This window comes from Zeugodacus cucurbitae, chromosome 6, assembly GCF_028554725.1.
Source record: "Zeugodacus cucurbitae isolate PBARC_wt_2022May chromosome 6, idZeuCucr1.2, whole genome shotgun sequence".
Classification (NCBI taxonomy): Eukaryota; Metazoa; Arthropoda; class Insecta; order Diptera; family Tephritidae; genus Zeugodacus; species Zeugodacus cucurbitae.
The window spans coordinates 29,977,503-29,996,623 of NC_071671.1; the positions used below are offsets into that span (position 1 = coordinate 29,977,503).

General features: G+C 39.9%; 2 protein-coding genes across 8 annotated transcripts in view; both read right to left on the reverse strand.

Annotated features, from left to right (window-relative positions):
- Window positions 1–19,121, reverse strand: part of LOC105219775 (oxysterol-binding protein-related protein 2) — a 364,851-nt gene that overhangs the window by 191,828 nt on the left and 153,902 nt on the right. The gene's annotated exons all lie outside the window — the stretch shown is intronic.
- LOC128922862 (uncharacterized) lies at window positions 1,620–4,217 on the reverse strand. Of its 3 annotated transcripts, XR_008472056.1 has the most exons (4): window positions 2,672–4,217; window positions 2,358–2,611; window positions 2,168–2,294; window positions 1,620–2,108 (listed from the first exon to the last, which is right to left on the reverse strand). XR_008472056.1 is itself a non-coding variant. In XM_054235139.1 (2 exons), the coding sequence occupies exons 1-2, from the start codon at window positions 2,441–2,443 to the stop codon at window positions 1,712–1,714; spliced, it is 669 nt and encodes a 222-aa protein (XP_054091114.1). In that variant the 5' UTR covers window positions 2,444–2,629; the 3' UTR covers window positions 1,620–1,711. The 3 variants fall into 3 exon arrangements, 1 of the variants encoding a protein (XP_054091114.1); XR_008472055.1 differs by having other exon boundaries at window positions 1,620–2,294; XM_054235139.1 differs by lacking the exon at window positions 2,672–4,217 and having other exon boundaries at window positions 1,620–2,294; window positions 2,358–2,629.

Consider the following 19,121-nt stretch of genomic DNA (forward strand, 5'->3'; position numbering starts at 1 on the left):
CGCTGTTTAAAATTTTTCCCCACAAAATTCCCTACAAGTTTTACCAATCATTTCTAACAATATTAAAAGAAAACAAAAAAGTTTGACCTTAAAGTATAAAAGGTTAGACATTTGGAACATTTATTATAATATTAAATATGTATAAAGCCTGGTTTTCACTAGGTCATATTTGACGTCAAATGCTGTCAAAATAATGAAAACGGGTTGTCATATGGTGTCAGTTGCGTTTGCCGGCATATTTGCCAATGAACGGCAATTTAAATTGACAGCGAAATGAAAACAATCAAAATACGTTATGTGGCAATATTTGACATCAAAATTAGATTTGCCAACATGTTGGCAAATTATTTCCATTTGCCTCGCGAATGATGTGCAAAAATAAATAAAAAAGATTTTTCGCTTTTCAAGGTAAGTGTTTTATTATATTTTCTAATTTCAATTAATGTATTATTCCAACCTTTTTCAGTTTCAAAATGGCAGAAGAAATGAGTGCAAATACAGAAATGTTAATTCCAAGCATCAAGCGGGTGCGAAAAATGAACGCAAAGTGGACAGCGGAGGAGACTGAGCAACTAATTCAAGAAGTGGAGTCAAGGGAAGGAACCTGTAATTTCCTTTCCGCGGATTATCGCGATAGGAATTTGCGTGAGGCTCAGTGGCATGAAGTGGCAGAAACACTAAATATGCCACGAGCCGAAGTATCAGCCAAGTGGAACAGCCTTCGTTGTTCTTTTCGCGTAAGTTTTTCACATATAGTACACGATAGTACACAACAAATTGCAATATATATATATCTTTTAGGCGGCCTTCAACCGAAGGGCTCATACAAAAAGTGGACAAGATGCTGGAAGAACGCCTACTATGAACCCACTCTACAAATCGCTAAAGTTCCCCGAGCCTACATTAAATGTTGAAGCGAGCACCACTTCAAATTTAATAAATGTAAGTATATATATGTATATATAATAATTTATAAAAAAAATATTAATATTTATTTTTCATGTGTTTATTTGTTATTATAGGACAGCTCGTCGACCCTGACCACTCTAACAATATTGTTTGAGTCGGAAACGGTATCTGGCGATATACCACCAACGCCATCTACTTCACGACCCAATTTAAGGAAACGTCGTGTTGAAAAAAACGACGATGGATACATTGAAGTAGTTCAACGTGCGCTGGAGACCCTCACATCTGCTACAAAAACTGATGCTTGGGATGTTTTACGCAACTTTGTGGCAACAAACGGCCGTGAGTGGGACCAAGAATCTCCACAACTGGCCAGAGAATTCAAGCGGGACATATGTGAGTTGATATTTAAGTATCAGCAGAAATTCACACGGTAAAAACAGTTGCAGAATTGTATATGTAATAAAACATAATTTTGCTGTTATTTTATAGCTCAGCATAATGCCGTTTAAATATAAAATCTTTAACTAGTCAAATGAAATGATGTACCAAATGTTCCTTTTTTATATCTTTTTATATATATTTTTAAATAAACTTAGTATTTTTATAATTAGTAATACAATAATAAATATAAAATAAGAAATTAATTATATAAATATATATTGAATTCAAAATGATATAACTTTTGTTTTATTTAAAATTCAGAAAGTTTTTAAAATAGGTATAATGAAAATATTTTGTATTTACAAAATAAGTTAAATTATAGAATTACACATTTATAAATGAGAAAGATAGGAGTAAACTACAAAGAAGAGTTATGCAATATTGTCCTATTATATTGCCATTCAACCTCTCCATGAGGAGTCATGAAATACTCCATAAATCTTTCACGGACATTTATCGCGCTGTCTGCTGGTCTACCTAAAACACTGCTTGGCCGAACTGATGGAAGCATTCCATTTTCCCCCAACTCCATTCGCCAATTACCTGGATCGATAATGCCATTTGTGTCTTTGTCTACGTCAGACATTCGTATATATATAGACTTGCGTATTAATAGGTAATTATGTAATACACAAATCGCGAGGACAATAATTGTCGCATGTTCGGGAGTAACGTCCATTGGTCTTCTGATGATCCGAAAACGCGATGCACAAATGCCAAACACATTTTCCACCACATTTCTTGCTCTGGATAGCCTATAATTAAATATTTTGTACGACATCACTTGATTGCGGAAGCTGAATGGTTTCATTACGTATGTTTTTAAAGGAAAAGCGTCGTCAGCTACAATGGCAAATGGCATTTCATCACTTTCATGTGGAAGTGACTTCGCTGGCGGAAAATTTAAACTGTTTTCTGCAAGTGCCGTCGAAAGAGCACATCTGAAAAATAATAATGTTTTTTAGTTATTAACGTTCAATGATATTATTTTATATTAGTTTTACCTTGCGAAAACGCCTCCATCAGATTCCCGACCATAAGCTCCAACTTCAACAAATAAAAATTTATAGTCGGCATCAACCATAGCCATCAAAACGATGCTATTGTATTTCTTGTAGTTGAAATACTCAGAACCGCAGTTCGCAGGCGCCTGAATCGCTATATGTTTCCCATCCAACGCACCGCAACAATTAGGGAAATTCCATCGCTGGTAAAAACGTTCCGCTATTTCTGTCCATTCCTCATGAGTGTTTGGAACCTTATTAGAAAATATTTTATATTTTATCACTGACTAACGTGAATAGGCATGAATACTCACTTTTAAAAATTCGTCCTTTACACGTGTTATGCACTATATGGCAGATGGTAGTTTTCCCCAATAGAAAAACACTCATCAAACTCGAGAAGTTATCACCTGTGGCTAAATAGCGTAGTGTTACCGCCAGTCTTTCACCGACCGAGATCGCTTCACGGAGTCGTGTGTTTCTTTTGTAAATATATGGAGTAAGACGCTCCACTAAAAAATCGAAATCTTCCAGAGTCATCCTCAGGAAGTTCTTCAACCACTTTGGGTCCTGAGAAACCAGCTTGGATCGAAGTGTGGAGTAAAATCCACTGGTGCAACGATTCCTTAATCCTGGTCTAATCCACCACTGCTTTGGTTTCCTTTGCTGAGTCCTTTTCTTTTTCCAAGCTTTTAATGACGTTATAAGACATAACGCCGCAGTTACTATTGTAATTTTTCTATTTTTATTCATTTTTAAACTTTCACGCACTTATTTAAAAATAATTATATCTTCAATTTAACAGCTGTCAAAATTGCCTGTTCACAATTGCCTGTTCACAATTGACATAAATGAAAACAGGTGGTCAATCATCTGACACCAAAAATTGACGACAGTTTTTGAAAGGCACTGCAGTATCGACATTCGGTCAGTTTGGATGTTGTAATGAAAACGCATTTGCCACCAAAAGCACAGCTGTTCGTTTAGGCAGTTTTTGATGTCAATTATTTTGACCTAGTGAAAACCAGGCATAATACATAAAAATATAATATGTGCACCATTGCCTTGTATGTGTACACATACATATATATATATATACAAATAAATAAAGAAAAAAAATCATTTCATTTAAATACATTTCATGTTTTAAATTAGACTAGCATAGGTACAACAAGAATGATCCAATCAAATGGATGTTTAACTAAGGCGACATTAATTTATTTGGTTAAAAAAAACTAAACAAACAAAAAACACGTAAACATATACTTTAAGCATGATGTAACCACAGTGCAAAAAAAAATATTAATGATGGTCGTAGAGTTCAGACGCTGTCATTTTTTTAGATGCGATTCCTTGCACTGAAAAATGCAACAATTTAGATTTTCGTCTTGCAAAAAGAGCGGTTAAATTTAAGTTAAATTTGCATGGCTTAACTTATTTCTTTTTTTCGTACGAACATCTGTAACTATAGAAAAAATTCTTTCGGAATCTGCATTGGCATGTGGTAGCGTTAAAAAAACTTGGCTAATTTTGATATAGTAGGAAAAAGAAAATTGTCATTAAAGTTTTTCATTTTAGTGATATTGCTCCAAAACTCTTCAGTGCCCATCTTTAAAAGATTATCTTTTTCATCGCTCTTAAAATTAAACTCAAAAGTTCTCCACTCTTGTAGCAGAGCGTAAGCATCTACTTTAAATCTGCTGCAAATATTTTTAAATGTGAAATCATTTTGGTTTCCTTTTACCCCCATTGCAATTTCGGGACTTAAAAACTCTATTTCTGTAAATATACCTGTTCCAAGGGGCAATCTTCGCTGTATTTCTTCTAAAGCAATAATGTAAAACTGCAGGCAATCCATTCTTATTTTGCAGCAGCCTTCGGAATAGTTGTTAAGAGATCGATGCACTCATGCCCAAAAAAAACTTCTTCGATTGGTAGAGAAATATGCGGTGATCTAACAGAACAAGTAGTATTAAGTTCCGACCTTTTAATGAAATTTTGACCTAGACTCGAAAATAATTTTTCTGATTCCCGTTGAAGAACATGTATTAGTGCCACTTTGGACTGAAAAAGTGCATTTAGAGTATTAAAATAGTTGAGGACATACTTAAGAAAAAGTAAATAAGCTCTATTACACTCGTTATTGAGTTCAAACGAAATAATTTCTGTAGATTTCAACTTATCTTGCGCAGCTTGCTTAAAAAATTCTAAAAGCACTTCCCAATTTTCTAAAACACTTTCGACGTAGCTATGATGTGACAGCCATCTAGTTGCACACATCCTTAGGATATTTTTCTTTCTCCCACCTAACATTTCCTGCACAGCTTCCAATTGCGCACATCTCTTGGAACTTCCAGAGACATCCGAACCGATTTGCCGCAAAAGATCTTCGGGTGCTCTTGGCAGTGCAAAGCAAGCTTTACTTGCAATAATTGCGGCCGAATGGCAAATACATTTTACAACGACCACGTTTGGAATGTCATTAATCAACCTGGAAGCGAATGAATTGCATTTCCCGACCATAACATTTGCGCCGTCGCTGCACATGCCTTAAAAATACAAGGAATAAAAAACGACTTTAAAATTTATGTTTATAGTAGTTATACATAAATATTCATATATGTGAAGAATACACATATGACCATTTTATTTTATTTACCAATTATGTTATTAAATGGAATTCCTAGAGATAAAATTAATTCCTTAAAAGTCTTGTACAGAGCATCTGCAGTGCAATCAGCTCCTATTGGTAGTATATCCAACAACTTTATCACAACTTCTCCCTTTTCTTCGTCGTAAAACCTGGCCAGGATGCACATATGCTTATTGAGGCCGATATCTGTGCTCTCGTCGATCATTACGAAAAATTCAGAATTAATTTCAGAATCCGGCACTATTTATTTCAAAAGTGGGATTAGGTGATCTACCACTGTCAAAGCGACATTGTGTTCAGCGAAAAACATGCTGAGTCTTATTTCAATTTTTTTTTTCTGGTGTGCTTTTGTTTCTGCGTGTTTCAATAAATCAGACTTGCCTCAATTTAAAATTTTGTTGCTGGCAGCGCATTTGCATCTAAACGACTCACCGGCCAAAGCTTGTAAGCAACCCTTGAATCTTTCGTCTCCTAGCCACTTATTTGTAAACTTTTGTTTACGATATTTGCGGCTCTTTGCAATACTCTCGTCCGATTCTGTTGAAGAACTCATTTCTGTAAAAATGGTTTTTGTCAATAAGAGCAAAAGCTTTTAAATTTACTTCAGACTTACCTCACAAAAAGTCAGCAATCAAATTAAAAGCGGCAAACGAATTATATGCGACGCCAGCATGCTGCCATACAAACACTTTTTCAGAGTGCTGCGTTTGACAACGTGAAGCTGAAACCGATTTAATGCTGCCATTCGAACATATTCTTGATAAAAAGTTGCCAAATATACTTATTTGCATTTTTACCGAAAAAAATTACATAGAAATTTCGATTTTGCTTTGTCGAAAAATCCCTACATTTTACTTATATATAAAAATCTGTTCTTTTTTCCCCACGTCCATTTTTTTCGACTTAAATCCCTATGGGAGGGAATTTTCCCTACATCTACCAACACTGATTTAGATACATTAAAAAGTTCGTTTAAATATGGCCCCGATATGATTCCCTCATGCTTCCTTAAAACTTGTGCAAAATATATATATCTACCTTTAACTAAGCTTTTTAACTTATCTCTTAAACAAGGTATTTTTCCGTCATGGTCGAAAAACTCTTTTCTAAACCTTTGCATAAAAGTGGTGTTAGATTATCCGTTGAAAACTATAGGAGGATAACAAAAATGTCAGCTATACCCAAACTTTTTGAAGCTATTATCACTGACCAAATTACATTTTCGATTTCTCCTTTAATTTCATTTTCTTAGCCATGTGTTAATGGGTTTTTAATAACACTTTATCCGATTGAATTATGGTCCCTTTAGGCGTTCCACAAGGTAGTCATCTCGGTCCGATTTTGTTCTTATTGTTTATTAATGATATACTTTCCGTAGTTAAGTTTTAAAACATTTTATTATATGCGGATGATGTAAAACTTTTTAAATCATATACTTCTTATAACGATAGAATTGTGTTACAATCGGACTTAAATAATTTAGTAATTGGTGTCATAAAAATGATATGCCTCTCATTCTTAAAAATGTAAAACGATGTGCTTTCCAGTAGATCTGTTGATCCTTCTCCCTAGGTAATAAATAACTTCAGTTTAGAGCAAGTATCTAGCTTTGTTGATATAGGAGTTACTATGGACCCTAAACAAAATTTTAATTCTCATGTAAATTCAATAGTCTTAAAAGCTAAAGGTGCTCTTAGCTTTGTTAAAAGTTGGTCTAAAGAGTTTAGTGATCCGTATATTACTAAAATTCTTTTTACAACTTTGGTAAGGCCTATAGTGGAGTATGGTTCTGTGGTATAGAATCCTAGTTACAATACTAGAGTCCATTCAAAAATAATTTTTACTTCCTTTCCTTTGGGATTCAAGATTGAATCTTCCTCCGAATACTAGTCGTTTAAAACTCATAAATCTACCTACACTCACTAGTCGTAGGGAAATGCTAGGCATAATATAATATTTCCAGTAAAACTTCTGAATGGTTCAGTTTGTAGCTCTTTCCATTTGTCTGATATCAAGTTTAATGTCCCATTTCGTTCATTTAGGCAGGCCATTACTTTTAAAATCTTCGAGAACAAATTTTGAGTTAAACGAACCATTTCCGCCAAATATGTTTTTAATTCTCATTCCAGCATATTTGACCTATCTGATTCGATCTTTAGCATCAAAAAAACTATGTTGTCTTCGCTTAATAAGTAACATTAAAAATGTTTAAACTTTTGTTTTTGTAAAGTTTAAATCTTAGCTTTTGAAATTTTTCTTTCAGTAGCTGAGCAGTTTGAGGTCTCGACGCTTAAAAACTCTTGCCTTTCATGACTCGGCAAATTCCGCTCGTTTGCAAAACAGATTCGACGTTGTGGATCCAGGATATGAATTGGATCGGATCTCCTTTGAATGTTGGGACGTTCTTCACGCTGTCAGGTAATCTGCTAATTTCTATTAAGTCTGACTCAGTTAAGTTAAGTAAGGAGCACACTCCTGTAGGACCCCCAGAGGTGATGACCAAAGTATACTGAGTTTGTGGAGGGAACTCTTCTCCAGCCTGCTGAATGGCATTCTAAGTACAGCACCAGGAGATGGCGAACCCGATTCCCCAATCGACGACGATGGAGCAGATGTTCCATTGCCCAACCGTGCAGAAATTCGAATAGCAATTACCCGCTTGAAGAACAATAAGGGGGCGGGGGCCGATGGATTACCGGCCGAGCTATTCAAATACGAAGAGCTGATAAGCTGGTCGGAAGAAAGCATGCCTGACGATTGGAATCTCAGTGTACTCTGCCCAATACACAAAAAAGGAGACCCCACAATTTGCGCCAATTACCGTGGGATAAGCCTCCTCGACATCGCGTATAAGGTTCTGTCGAGCGTACTGTGTGAAAGACTAAAGCCCACCGTCAACAAACTGATTGGACCTTATCAGTGTGGCTTTAGACTTGGAAAATCAACAACAGACCAGATATTCACCATGCGCCAAATTTTGGAGAAGACCCGTGAATATAGGATCGACACACACCTCTCTTTGTCGACTTTAAAGTTGCTTTCGACAGCACGTAAAGGAGCTGCCTTTATGCCCCGATGTCTGAATTTGGTATCCCCGCAAAACTAATACGGCTGTGTAAGCTGACGTTGAGCAACACCAAAAGCTCCGTCAGGATCGGGAAGGACCTCTCCGAGCCGTTCGATACCAGACGAGGTTTCAGACAAGCTGACTCACTCTCGTGTGATTTCTTTAACCTGATGCTGGAGAAAATAACACGAGCTGCAGAGCTAAATAGAGAAGGAACAATCTTCTATAAGAGTGTACAGCTACTGGCGTACGCCGATGATATCGATATCATAAGAAACAACACCCGCGCCGTTAGTTCTGCTTTTTCCAGACTGGATAAGGAAGCGAAGCGTATGGGTCTGTTGGTGAACGAGGACAAGACGAAATATCTCCTGTCGTCAAACAAACAGTCAGCGCATTCGCGTCTTGGCTCCCACGTCACTGTTGACAGTCATATCGTTGAAGTTGTAGATAATTTCGTCTACCTGGGAGCCAGCATTAACAGCATTAACAATGTCAGCCTGGAAATCCAACGCAGAATCACTCTTGCCAACAGGTGCTACTATGGAATAAGTAGGCAATTGAAAAGTAAAGTCCTCTCTCGACGAACAAAAACCAAACTCTACAAGTCTCTTATCATTCGGGTCCTACTTTATGGTGCAGAAGCGTGGTCGATGTCAACATCCGATGAGACGGCACTAGGAGTTTTCGAGAGAAAGGTTTTGCGGAAGATTTATGGTCCCTTAAACATTGGCAACGGCGAATACCGCAGACGATGAAACGATGAGCTGTATGTGTTATTCGACGACATAGACATAGTCCAGCGAATAAAAAGACAGCGGCTACGCCGGCTAGGTCATGTTGTTCGAATGGATGAAAGTGCTCCAGCTCTGAAAGTATTCGACGCAGTACCCGCTGGAGGAAGCCGTGGAAGAGGGAGACCTCCACTCCGATGGAAGGACCAGGTGGAGAGGGACCTGGCTTCGCTTGGTATAACCAATTGGCGCCAAACTGCCAGAAGGAGGGATACGTAGCGCGCTGTTGTGGACTCGGCTATAACCGCGTAAACGGTGTCTACGCCAGTCAAGAAGAAGAAGAGTTAAGTGAATATAGTTATTAGAAGTAGAATTTACGTTGTGGGGACTAATTCTGCTTGCTAATTGATTTATCCTATTGGAACGGATTTCCAAAATCTTTTGTTTACGTCGTAACTCTACCCTGAGTTCGATCACTGGATTGTCAAATAAAAGTCACACTTTAATGGCTATTCAATAATCTTTATTTCTAATTCCTTATAACTTAACACTTTATTATTCAATGCTCTACTTTACAACTCTAACTTATAACTTGTTTACACTCGACAACTCTCTTATTAGAACTGTGTCTGTACTCGACAACTCTCTTATCAAAACTGTGTGTTTCGAACATTCTGGCAACTACGAATATCAATGTCTGGATAAATCCGGCAAGTTAACGATTTCGATTGTCGATTCTAGTTTATTCTAGCATACATGTTCGTCACACTATTCATCAATATTGAGGGCTGTTCGATCTGTGCATTAACAGCACCTATTAGGTGTGTAATGGCTTCCTGAATTTGTTCCATTTCTGAGGTTTACTATGGTTTTACAACAATTTTTATTTGACCGACTATATTTATTGCTTTAACAATTTTTAACAAAATTATATATATAAAATATATAATATATAAAATATATAATATTATATAAAATATATATATTTTACCGACTATATTTATGCTATTAACAATTTTTCAGGTACTTATATATATATATATATATATATTTGGCGTAGGAACCGCTTTAAGCGATTATAGCCGAACCCACCAGAGCGCGCCACTCATTCCTCCTTTTTGGTTTTTGGCGCCAACTGGAAACACCAAGTGAAGCCAGGTCACTTTGCTCTTGGTCTTTCCACCGGAGTGGAGGTCGTCCTCTTCCCCGGCTTCCACCAGCGTGGTATTGCATCGAATACTTTCAGAGCTGGAGTATTTTCTTCCATCCGTACAACATGACCTAGCCAGCGTAGCCGCTGTCTTTTTATTCGCTGAACTATGTCAATGTCGTCGTATAAATCGTACAGCTCATCGTTCCATTGTCTGCGGTATTCGCCGTTGCCAATGTTTAGAGGACCATAAATCTTGCGCAAAACCTTTCTCTCGAAAACCCCAAGAGTCGTCTCATCGGATGTTGTCATCGTCCACGTTTCAGCGCCATACATCAGGACGGGAATAATGAGCGACTTATAGAGTTTGATTTTGGTTCGCCGAGAGAGGACTTTACTGTTCAATTGCCTACTCAGTCCAAAGTAGCACCTGTTGGCAAGAGTGATTCTGCGCTGGATTTCGAGGCTGACATTGTTGGTGTTGTTAATGCTGGTTCCCAGATAAACGAAATTATCTACAACTTCAAAGTTATGACTGTCAACAGTGACGTGGCAGCCAAGACACGAGTACGCTGACTGTTTGTTTGATGACTGGAGATATTTCGTCTTGTCCTCATTCACCAACAGACCCATACGCTTCGCTTCCTTATCCAGTCTGGAAAAAGCAGAACTAACGGCGCGGATGTTGCTTCCGATGATATCAATATCATCGGAATACGCCAGGAGCTGTACCCTCTTGTAGAAGATTGTACCTTCTCTATTTAGCTCTGCAGCTCGTATTATTTTTTCCAGCAATAGATGGAAGAAGTCGCACGATAGTGAGTCACCCTGTCTGAAGCCTCGTTTGGTATCGAACGGCTCGGTGAGGTCTTTCCCGATTCTGACGGAGCTTTTGGTGTTGCTCAACGTCAGCTTACATAGCCGTATTAGTTTTGCAGGGATACCAAATTCAGACATCGCGGCATAAAGACAGCTCCTTTTCGTGCTATCGAAGGCAGCTTTAAAATCGATAAAAAGATGGTGAGTATCGATTCTTCTCTCTCGGGTCTTTTCCAAGATTTGGCGCATGGTGAATATCTGGTCCATTGTCGATTTTCCAGGTTTAAAGCCACACTGATAAGGTCCAATCAGTTCGTTGACGGTGGGCTTTAGTCTTTCACACAATACGCTCGACAAAACCTTATATGCGATATTGAGGAGACTGATACGACGGTAGTTTTCGTCCAATCGTCAGGCATGCTTTCTTCCGACCATATTCTACAAAGAACCTGATACATGCACCTTATCAGCTCTTCGCCGCCGTATTTGAATAGCTCGGCCGGTAATCCATCGGCCCCCGCCGCTTTGTTGTTCTTCAAGCGGATAATTGCTATTCGAATTTCTTCATGGTCGGGTAATGGAACATCTATTCCATCGTCATCGATTGGGGAATCGGGTTCGCCATCTCCTGGTGTTGTACTTTCACTGCCATTCAGCAGGTCGGAGAAGTGTTCCCTCCATAATCCCAGTATTCTCTGGACATCCGTTACCAGATTACCTCCTCGGTCCCTACATGATAATGCTCCATGTCTTGAAACCTTCTGTTAATCGCCTCATCTGTTCATAAAATTTTCGAGCATTACCCATGTCGGCCAGCTTTTCAAGCTTTTCATACTCACGCATTTCGGCCTCTTTCTTTTTTTGTCTGCAAATGCGTCTCGCTTCCCTCTTCAGTTCTCGATATCTATCCCACCCCGAACGTGTTGTGGTCGATCGCAACGTTGCGAGGTAGACAGTCTGTTTTCTCTCCACTACGGAACGACAATTCTCATCGTACCAACTGGTTTTTTGGAGACCAATTGTTTCGGCTGCAGCGGTATACAATGAGTTTGAGATGCCGTTCCACAGCTCCCTTATACCGAGATGCTGATGAGTGCTGTCAGAGAGCAGGAGTGCAAGTCGAGTAGAAAATCGTTCGGCTGTCGGTTGTGATTTCGACGTCGAACCTTCCTTGTGTTTGTTGACGGGCGTTCTTTGCTGCACAGAGGCGAGTGCGTATCTTTGCTGCTACTAGATAATGGTCCGAGTCAATGTTCGGTCCTCGGAGCGTACGCACGTCTAAAACACTGGAGACATGTCTTCCGTCTATCACAACGTGATCGATTTGATTGCGCATGTTTCGATCAGGGGACAGCCACGTTGCTTGATGAATTTTTTTATGCTGGAATCTGGTACTACAGACAACCATATTTTGGGCCCCAGCGAAGTCGATCAGCCTCAGGCCGTTTGGCGATGTTTCGTCATGGAGGCTGAATTTTCCGAATGTTGTGCCAAAGACACCTTCTTTACCCACCCTGGCGTTAAAATCGCCAAGCACGATTTTGGCATCGTGGCGGGGGCAGCGCTCATAGGTGCATTCGAGGCGCTCATAGAAAGCATCTTTGGTCACATCGTCCTTCTCTTCCGTTGGGGCGTGGGCGCAAATCAGCGATATGTTGAAGAACCTCGCTTTGATGCGGAATGTGGCAAGACGTTAATCCACCGGGGTGAATGCCAGGACTCGGCGACGTAGGCTCTCTCCCACCACAAATTATATTAATTATATATTAAGTATCCAAACAGAACTGACCAACGGAATATTTTGGCAACATGCCGTACGCGTTCAAAGACTGTTTTTTAAAGGATTACAAAACGTATGGATAATAACATCTCCTAGCTCCCATATACCTCATTATAGGTTTTTCAAAAATACGGTGGGCTTTAATCTGCATTTATGTATTGATTAATATGTGAGATATCTTAGCGAAATTAAGTGAGTGTATAGTCTTGGATATAGTGTACCTTGCTGGTGAAAATGAATGAAATCGGTTCAGGAATTACCTCAGGCCTCATACACTATATAGGACGATTTTCGTTATTCTATTAAACTTTATGCCGACATTATAGATAAATTTGTGTGTTATATTAATAAAAATTTTTCAATAAATTGCGAGAGTATAAAATGTTCGGTTGCACCCGAACTTAGCCTTTCCTTACTTGTTTGTAAACATTTTTATGTTCCGTCGTTTATTTCGTTTAATATTTGTACGTACCGATTTTAAGTGAACGATCTACTTTAATACTTTTGATGTAGGCAACTTCAAGTTTTTAAGCTCTCGGGTGCCAGTTAATGGTCGCCAACGTATAATCAATGACACGCTGTTTCGAATGTCGAAGTTGAACTCAATTTCTTTATTGAATACATTTCTTTTTATACACAATGTAGCTTATTTACTATAAACGTACATATGTACTAATTCTTAATTACTAGTACTTATTTCTATATACTCAATAATGTTAACCTAAGCAATAATAATAGCAAACCTCAGTTTGATCGAGAAACAGCCTACATTGCGGCGGCACGGCTTCCGCTCTGGTTTAGTGCCGACGAAATATGTTTTTATTGTAATTTTTGGAAATGAACTTTATTAAGCAACAAATGATATTGTTTATTTGCAGAATATAGCTGAATTGAATTTCTGATTATAGTTCAACCTTCTTGTTTGTATATTTGAAAGCTACGACAACTTTGTTGTTGTTATATTTTGATAGCTACTCTAGCTGTGATAACTTACATTTCGCTAATACTATTTGATTTTCTGCTACGGGGGTTCTCGTGCTATTGTATATTTTCGTGTAGAATTTTTACATTCCGTGCTATCGTGCAATCTTGAAAGAGTAAGAGAATCCCCATAACATCGGAAACTATAAATCGGAAAATTAACTAAACCTAATAACAGAACTCATAATATGATAGAAATCTAGGGTGTAATATGTACTCAAAATACATACATATACTGGACTCTCGTCTGGATTTCCTTCCTTTAGTTAATCAGAATTATCTGTACTTATCCAATCAAATAGTGCAGGAGTGGTCGGCAAACTCATACACCCAAAGTATTTATTTTGTGAGAGTGTATGAGTGTTGAGAGCTACTCAACTGACCGAGTGGTACATTCTACTGGTCCCAACTTTTTCAGGTCTAGTAAAATTAGGACCTGCACTGGTTTCCTAACAAGCGTTTTTATAGTGTAATTTAGTTTGACACATACAATCAATTGTTATTACTGCGTAGAAATATTCAAAAACATTATAAATCCCAAACTTTTTCAGGACTAGTGAAATTAGGACCAGCACTGGTTTCCTAACAATTGTGTTTATAGTGTATTTTACCATATATGTACATATATATATATATAGTGTATTTATACTGCGTAGAAATATGTAAAAACATGATCAATAAGTAAACATTGTGTAATTTTTATTTTGTATCCCTAATTCGATAGTTCCTTTTCTAATTAACCGCACAATTATTTATTATACTCTCGCAACAAAAGTTGCTAAGATAGTATTATAGTTTTGTTCACATAACGGCTGCTAGTAAGTCATAAAACTAAACGAGTTAGATATAGGGTTATGTATATCAAAATGATCAGGGTGACGAGACGAGTCACAATCCGAATGTCTGTCTGTCCGTCCGTCCGTATAATATATATAAAAGCAATGTATTTTAATATATTATATGTTTTCATATATTTATGCGCATAATCTCACCATACGTCCTGCTCGTTGTGAAGCGAGCAACTGACAAGGATAAAGGGATGTCCAACTCATTTCCCACTGGAGCGCTTCAAAATTATTGTTTTTATACAATTTCAATTATCGGCTTTCTTGACACCCTGATGACACGTGTGGAAAATGGTTGAAATCGGTTCACAACCACGACTACCAAATAACTAAATTTAGAATTCCATCTCATTCCTTCACTTTATAATACATACATAAGGAACATACATACATAAGGAACCCATGAAGATAGCGGAATAAAACTTTACACTAATACTGATTATGATCTGTGGCATCACTTGTGAAAAAATTGTCCAGTGATTTAGGGTAAATTTTCACCGCAAACATCGGTAAATCTCTCAGATATCTTAATTTTATTGACAGGAATTTTTTTCTTCTAATGGTGTGTCTCTGTACCAAAAATAGTTAATATCGGGTCATAACTTCGCATAGCTCCCATATACCTAATTAAAGGGGTTTCAAAAAACTGAAAATACGATCGACACACACCATCTCTTTGTCGACTTTAAAGCTGCTTTCGACAGCACCTAAAGGAGCTGCCTTTATGCCGCGATGTCTGAATTTGGTATCCCCGCAAAACTAATACGGCTGTGTAAGCTGACGTTGAGCAACACCAAAAGCTCCGTCAGGATCGGGAAGGACCTCTCCAAGCCGTTCGATACCAGACGAGGTTTCAGACAAGGTGACTCACTCTCGTGTGATTTCTTTAACCTGATGTTGGAGAAAATAATACGAGCTGCAGAGCTAAATAGAGAAGGTAAAATCTTCTATAAGAGTGTACAGCTACTGGCGTACGCCGATGATATCGATATCATTGGAAACAACACCCGCGCCGTTAGTTCTGCTTTTTCCAGACTGGATAAGGGAGCGAATCGTATGGGTCTGGTGGTGAACGGGGAAAAGACGAAATATCTTCTGTCGTCAAACAAACAGTCAGCGCATTCGCGTTTTGGCTCCCACGTCACTGTTGACAGTCATAACTTTGAAGTTGTAGATAATTTCGTCTACCTGGGAACCAGCATTAACAGCAAAAACAATGTCAGCCTGGAAATCCAACGCAGAATCACTCTTGCCAACAGGTGCTACTATGGAATAAGTAGGCAATTGAAAAGTAAAGTCCTCTCTCGACGAACAAAAACCAAACTCTACAAGTTTCTCATCATTCCCGTCCTACTTTACAGTGCAGAAGCGTGGACGATGTCAACAACCGATGAGACGGCACTAGGAGTTTTCGAGAGAAAGGTTTTGCGGAAGATTTATGGTCCCTTAAGAATTGGCAACGGCGAATACCGTAGACGATGGAACGATGAGCTGTATGTGTTATTCGACGACATAGACATAGTCCAGCGAATAAAAAAACAGCGGCTACGCTGGCCATGTTGTTCGAATGGATGAAAGTGCTCCAGCTCTGAAAGTATTCGATGCAGTACCCGCTGGTGGAAGCAGGGGAAGAGGGAGACCTCCACTCCGATGGAAGGACCAGGTGGAGAGGTACCTGGCTTCGCTTGGTATAACCAATTGGCGCCAAACTGCCAGAAGGAGGGATACGTGGCGCGCTGTTTTGGACTCGGCTATAACCGCGTAAGCGGCGTCTACGCCAGTCAAGAAGAAGAAGAAAAAACGATGGGCTTAGTATATTATAAATCGGTGAAAGATCTTAGCTAAATTAAGGAGGCTCCCACGCGTTTTGGCTCCCACGTCACTGTTGACAGTCATAACTTTGAAGTTGTAGATAATTTCGTCTACCTGGGAACCAGCATTAACAGCAATAACAATGTCAGCCTGGAAATCCAACGCAGAATCACTCTTGCCAACAGGTGCTACTATGGAATAAGTAGGCAATTGAAAAGTAAAGTCCTCTCTCGACGAACAAAAACCAAACTCTACAAGTTTCTCATCATTCCCGTCCTACTTTACAGTGCAGAAGCGTGGACGATGTCAACAACCGATGAGACGGCACTAGGAGTTTTCGAGAGAAAGGTTTTGCGGAAGATTTATGGTCCCTTAAGAATTGGCAACGGCGAATACCGCAGACGATGGAACGATGAGCTGTATGTGTTATTCGACGACATAGACATAGTCCAGCGAATAAAAAAACAGCGGCTACGCTGGCCATGTTGTTCGAATGGATGAAAGTGCTCCAGCTCTGAAAGTATTCGATGCAGTACCCGCTGGTGGAAGCAGGGGAAGAGGGAGACCTCCACTCCGATGGAAGGACCAGGTGGAGAGGTACCTGGCTTCGCTTGGTATAACCAATTGGCGCCAAACTGCCAGAAGGAGGGATACGTGGCGCGCTGTTTTGGACTCGGCTATAACCGCGTAAGCGGCGTTTACGCCAGTCAAGAAGAAGAAGAAAAAACGATGGGCTTAGTATATTATAAATCGGTGAAAGATCTTAGCTAAATTAAGGAGGATCGTGTCATATGTAGAAGTTCACTTAAGTGAGGACAGTTTCTGACTGTCATTCACTTGGGAGTGACCAGGAACGATTCTTTTACATGTGGCTCAAGCAGCTCACGACTTCCGGTCTTAGACCAAGTATCCTCTGGGTAGCCAACAGACATCCGGTTGGAGGCGAGCTAAAGTGAGAAGGCGAAACCCGCTTATGCGGTTGAGCGCAGGGTTTGGAACCCACCACATAAAATACCCCCCAATGAAAAGGAAGCAACAGCCTCGGATGAGAGACACCAATTTTGATAACGACCACTGCAAACGTTTAAAGAACTACGAATTAAGGGCATGCACCTGGAATGTCCGGACCCTTAATTGGGAAGGTGCCTCTGCCCAGCTGGTTGATGTCCTCGTAAGAGTAAAGGCTTACATCACCGCAATCCAAGAAATGCGATGGACGGGACAGGGACGGAAGAAGGTGGGTCCTTGTAACATCTACTACAGCGGCCATATAAATGAGCGCAAATACGGTGTGGGATTCGTGGTGGGAGAGAGACTCCGCCGTCGAGTCCTGGCATTCACTCCGGTGGATGAATGTCTAGCCAAAATCCGCATTAAAGCGAAGTTCTTCAACATATCGCTAATTTGCGCCCTTGCCCCGACGGAAGAGAAGGACGAAGTGATCAAAGATACCTTCTATGAGCGCCTAGAACGTACCTATGAGCGCAGCCCCCGCCACGATGTCAAAATCGTGCTTGGCGATTTCAACGCTAGGGTGGGTAAAGAAGGTGTCTTTGGCACAACAGTCTGAAAATTCAGCCTCCATGACGAAACATCACCAAACGGTCTGAGGCTGATCGACTTCGCCGGGGCCCGAAATATGGTCGTCTGTAGTACTAGATTCCAGCATAAGAGAATCCATCAAGCTACTTGGCTGTCCCCGGATCGAATCACTCGCAACCAGATCGATCATGTTGTGATGTGCGTGCATTGGCTTTCGGAAAAGTCAAAAAAAAAGCTGGTATGATGAGGATTGTCGTCTCGCAGTGGAGAGAAAACGAGCGGGATGGGAAAGATACCGAGAGCTGAAGAGGGAAGCGAGACGCATTTGTAGACAAAAAAGAAAGAGACCGAAATGCGTGAGTATGAAGAGCTTGACAAGCTGGTAGACAGGGGAATGCTCGAAAATTTTACGAAAAGATCCGGCGACTCACTGAAGGTTTCAAGACCGGAGCACACTCCTGTAGGACCCCCAGAGGTGAGGTAGTTATTGATGACCAGAGTATACTGAGTTTATGGAGGATCACTTCTCCAGCCTGCTGAATGGCAGTGAAAGTACAACACCAGGAGATGGCGAACCCGATTCCCCAATCGACGACGTTGGAGCAGATGTTCCATTGCCCGACTGTGAAGAAATTCGAATAGCAATTACCCGCTTGAAGAACAACAAAGCGGCGGGGGCCGATGGATTACCGGCCGAGCTATTCAAATACGGCGGCGAAGAGCTGATAAGGTGCATGCATCAGGTTCTTTGTAGAATATGGTCGGAAGAAAGCATGCCTGACGATTGGAACCTTAGTGTGCTCTGCCCAATACACAAAAAGGGAGACCCCACAATTTGCGCCAATTACCGTGGGATAAGCCTCCTCAACATCGCGTATAAGGTTCTGTCGAGCGTACTGTGTGAAAGACTAAAGCCCACCGTCAACAAACGGATTGGACCTTATCGGTGTGGCTTTAGACCTGGAAAATCAACAACAGACCAGATATTCACCATGCGCTAAATTTTGGAGAAGACCCGTGAATATAGGATCGACACATACCATCTCTTTGTTGACTTTAAAGTTGCTTTCGACAGCACGAAAAGGAGCTGCCTTTATGCCGCGATGTCTGAATTTGGTATCCCCGCAAAACTAATACGGTTGTGTAAGCTGACGTAGAGCAACACCAAAAGCTCCGTCAGGATCGGGAAGGACCGCCCGAGCCCTTCGATACCAGACGTGGTTTCAGACAAGGTGACTCACTCTCATGTGATTTCTTTAACCTGATGTTGGAGAAAATAATACGAGCTGCAGAGCTAAATAGAGAAGGTAAAATCTTCTATAAGAGTGTACAGCTACTGGCGAACGCCGATGATATCGATATCATTGGAAACAACACCCGC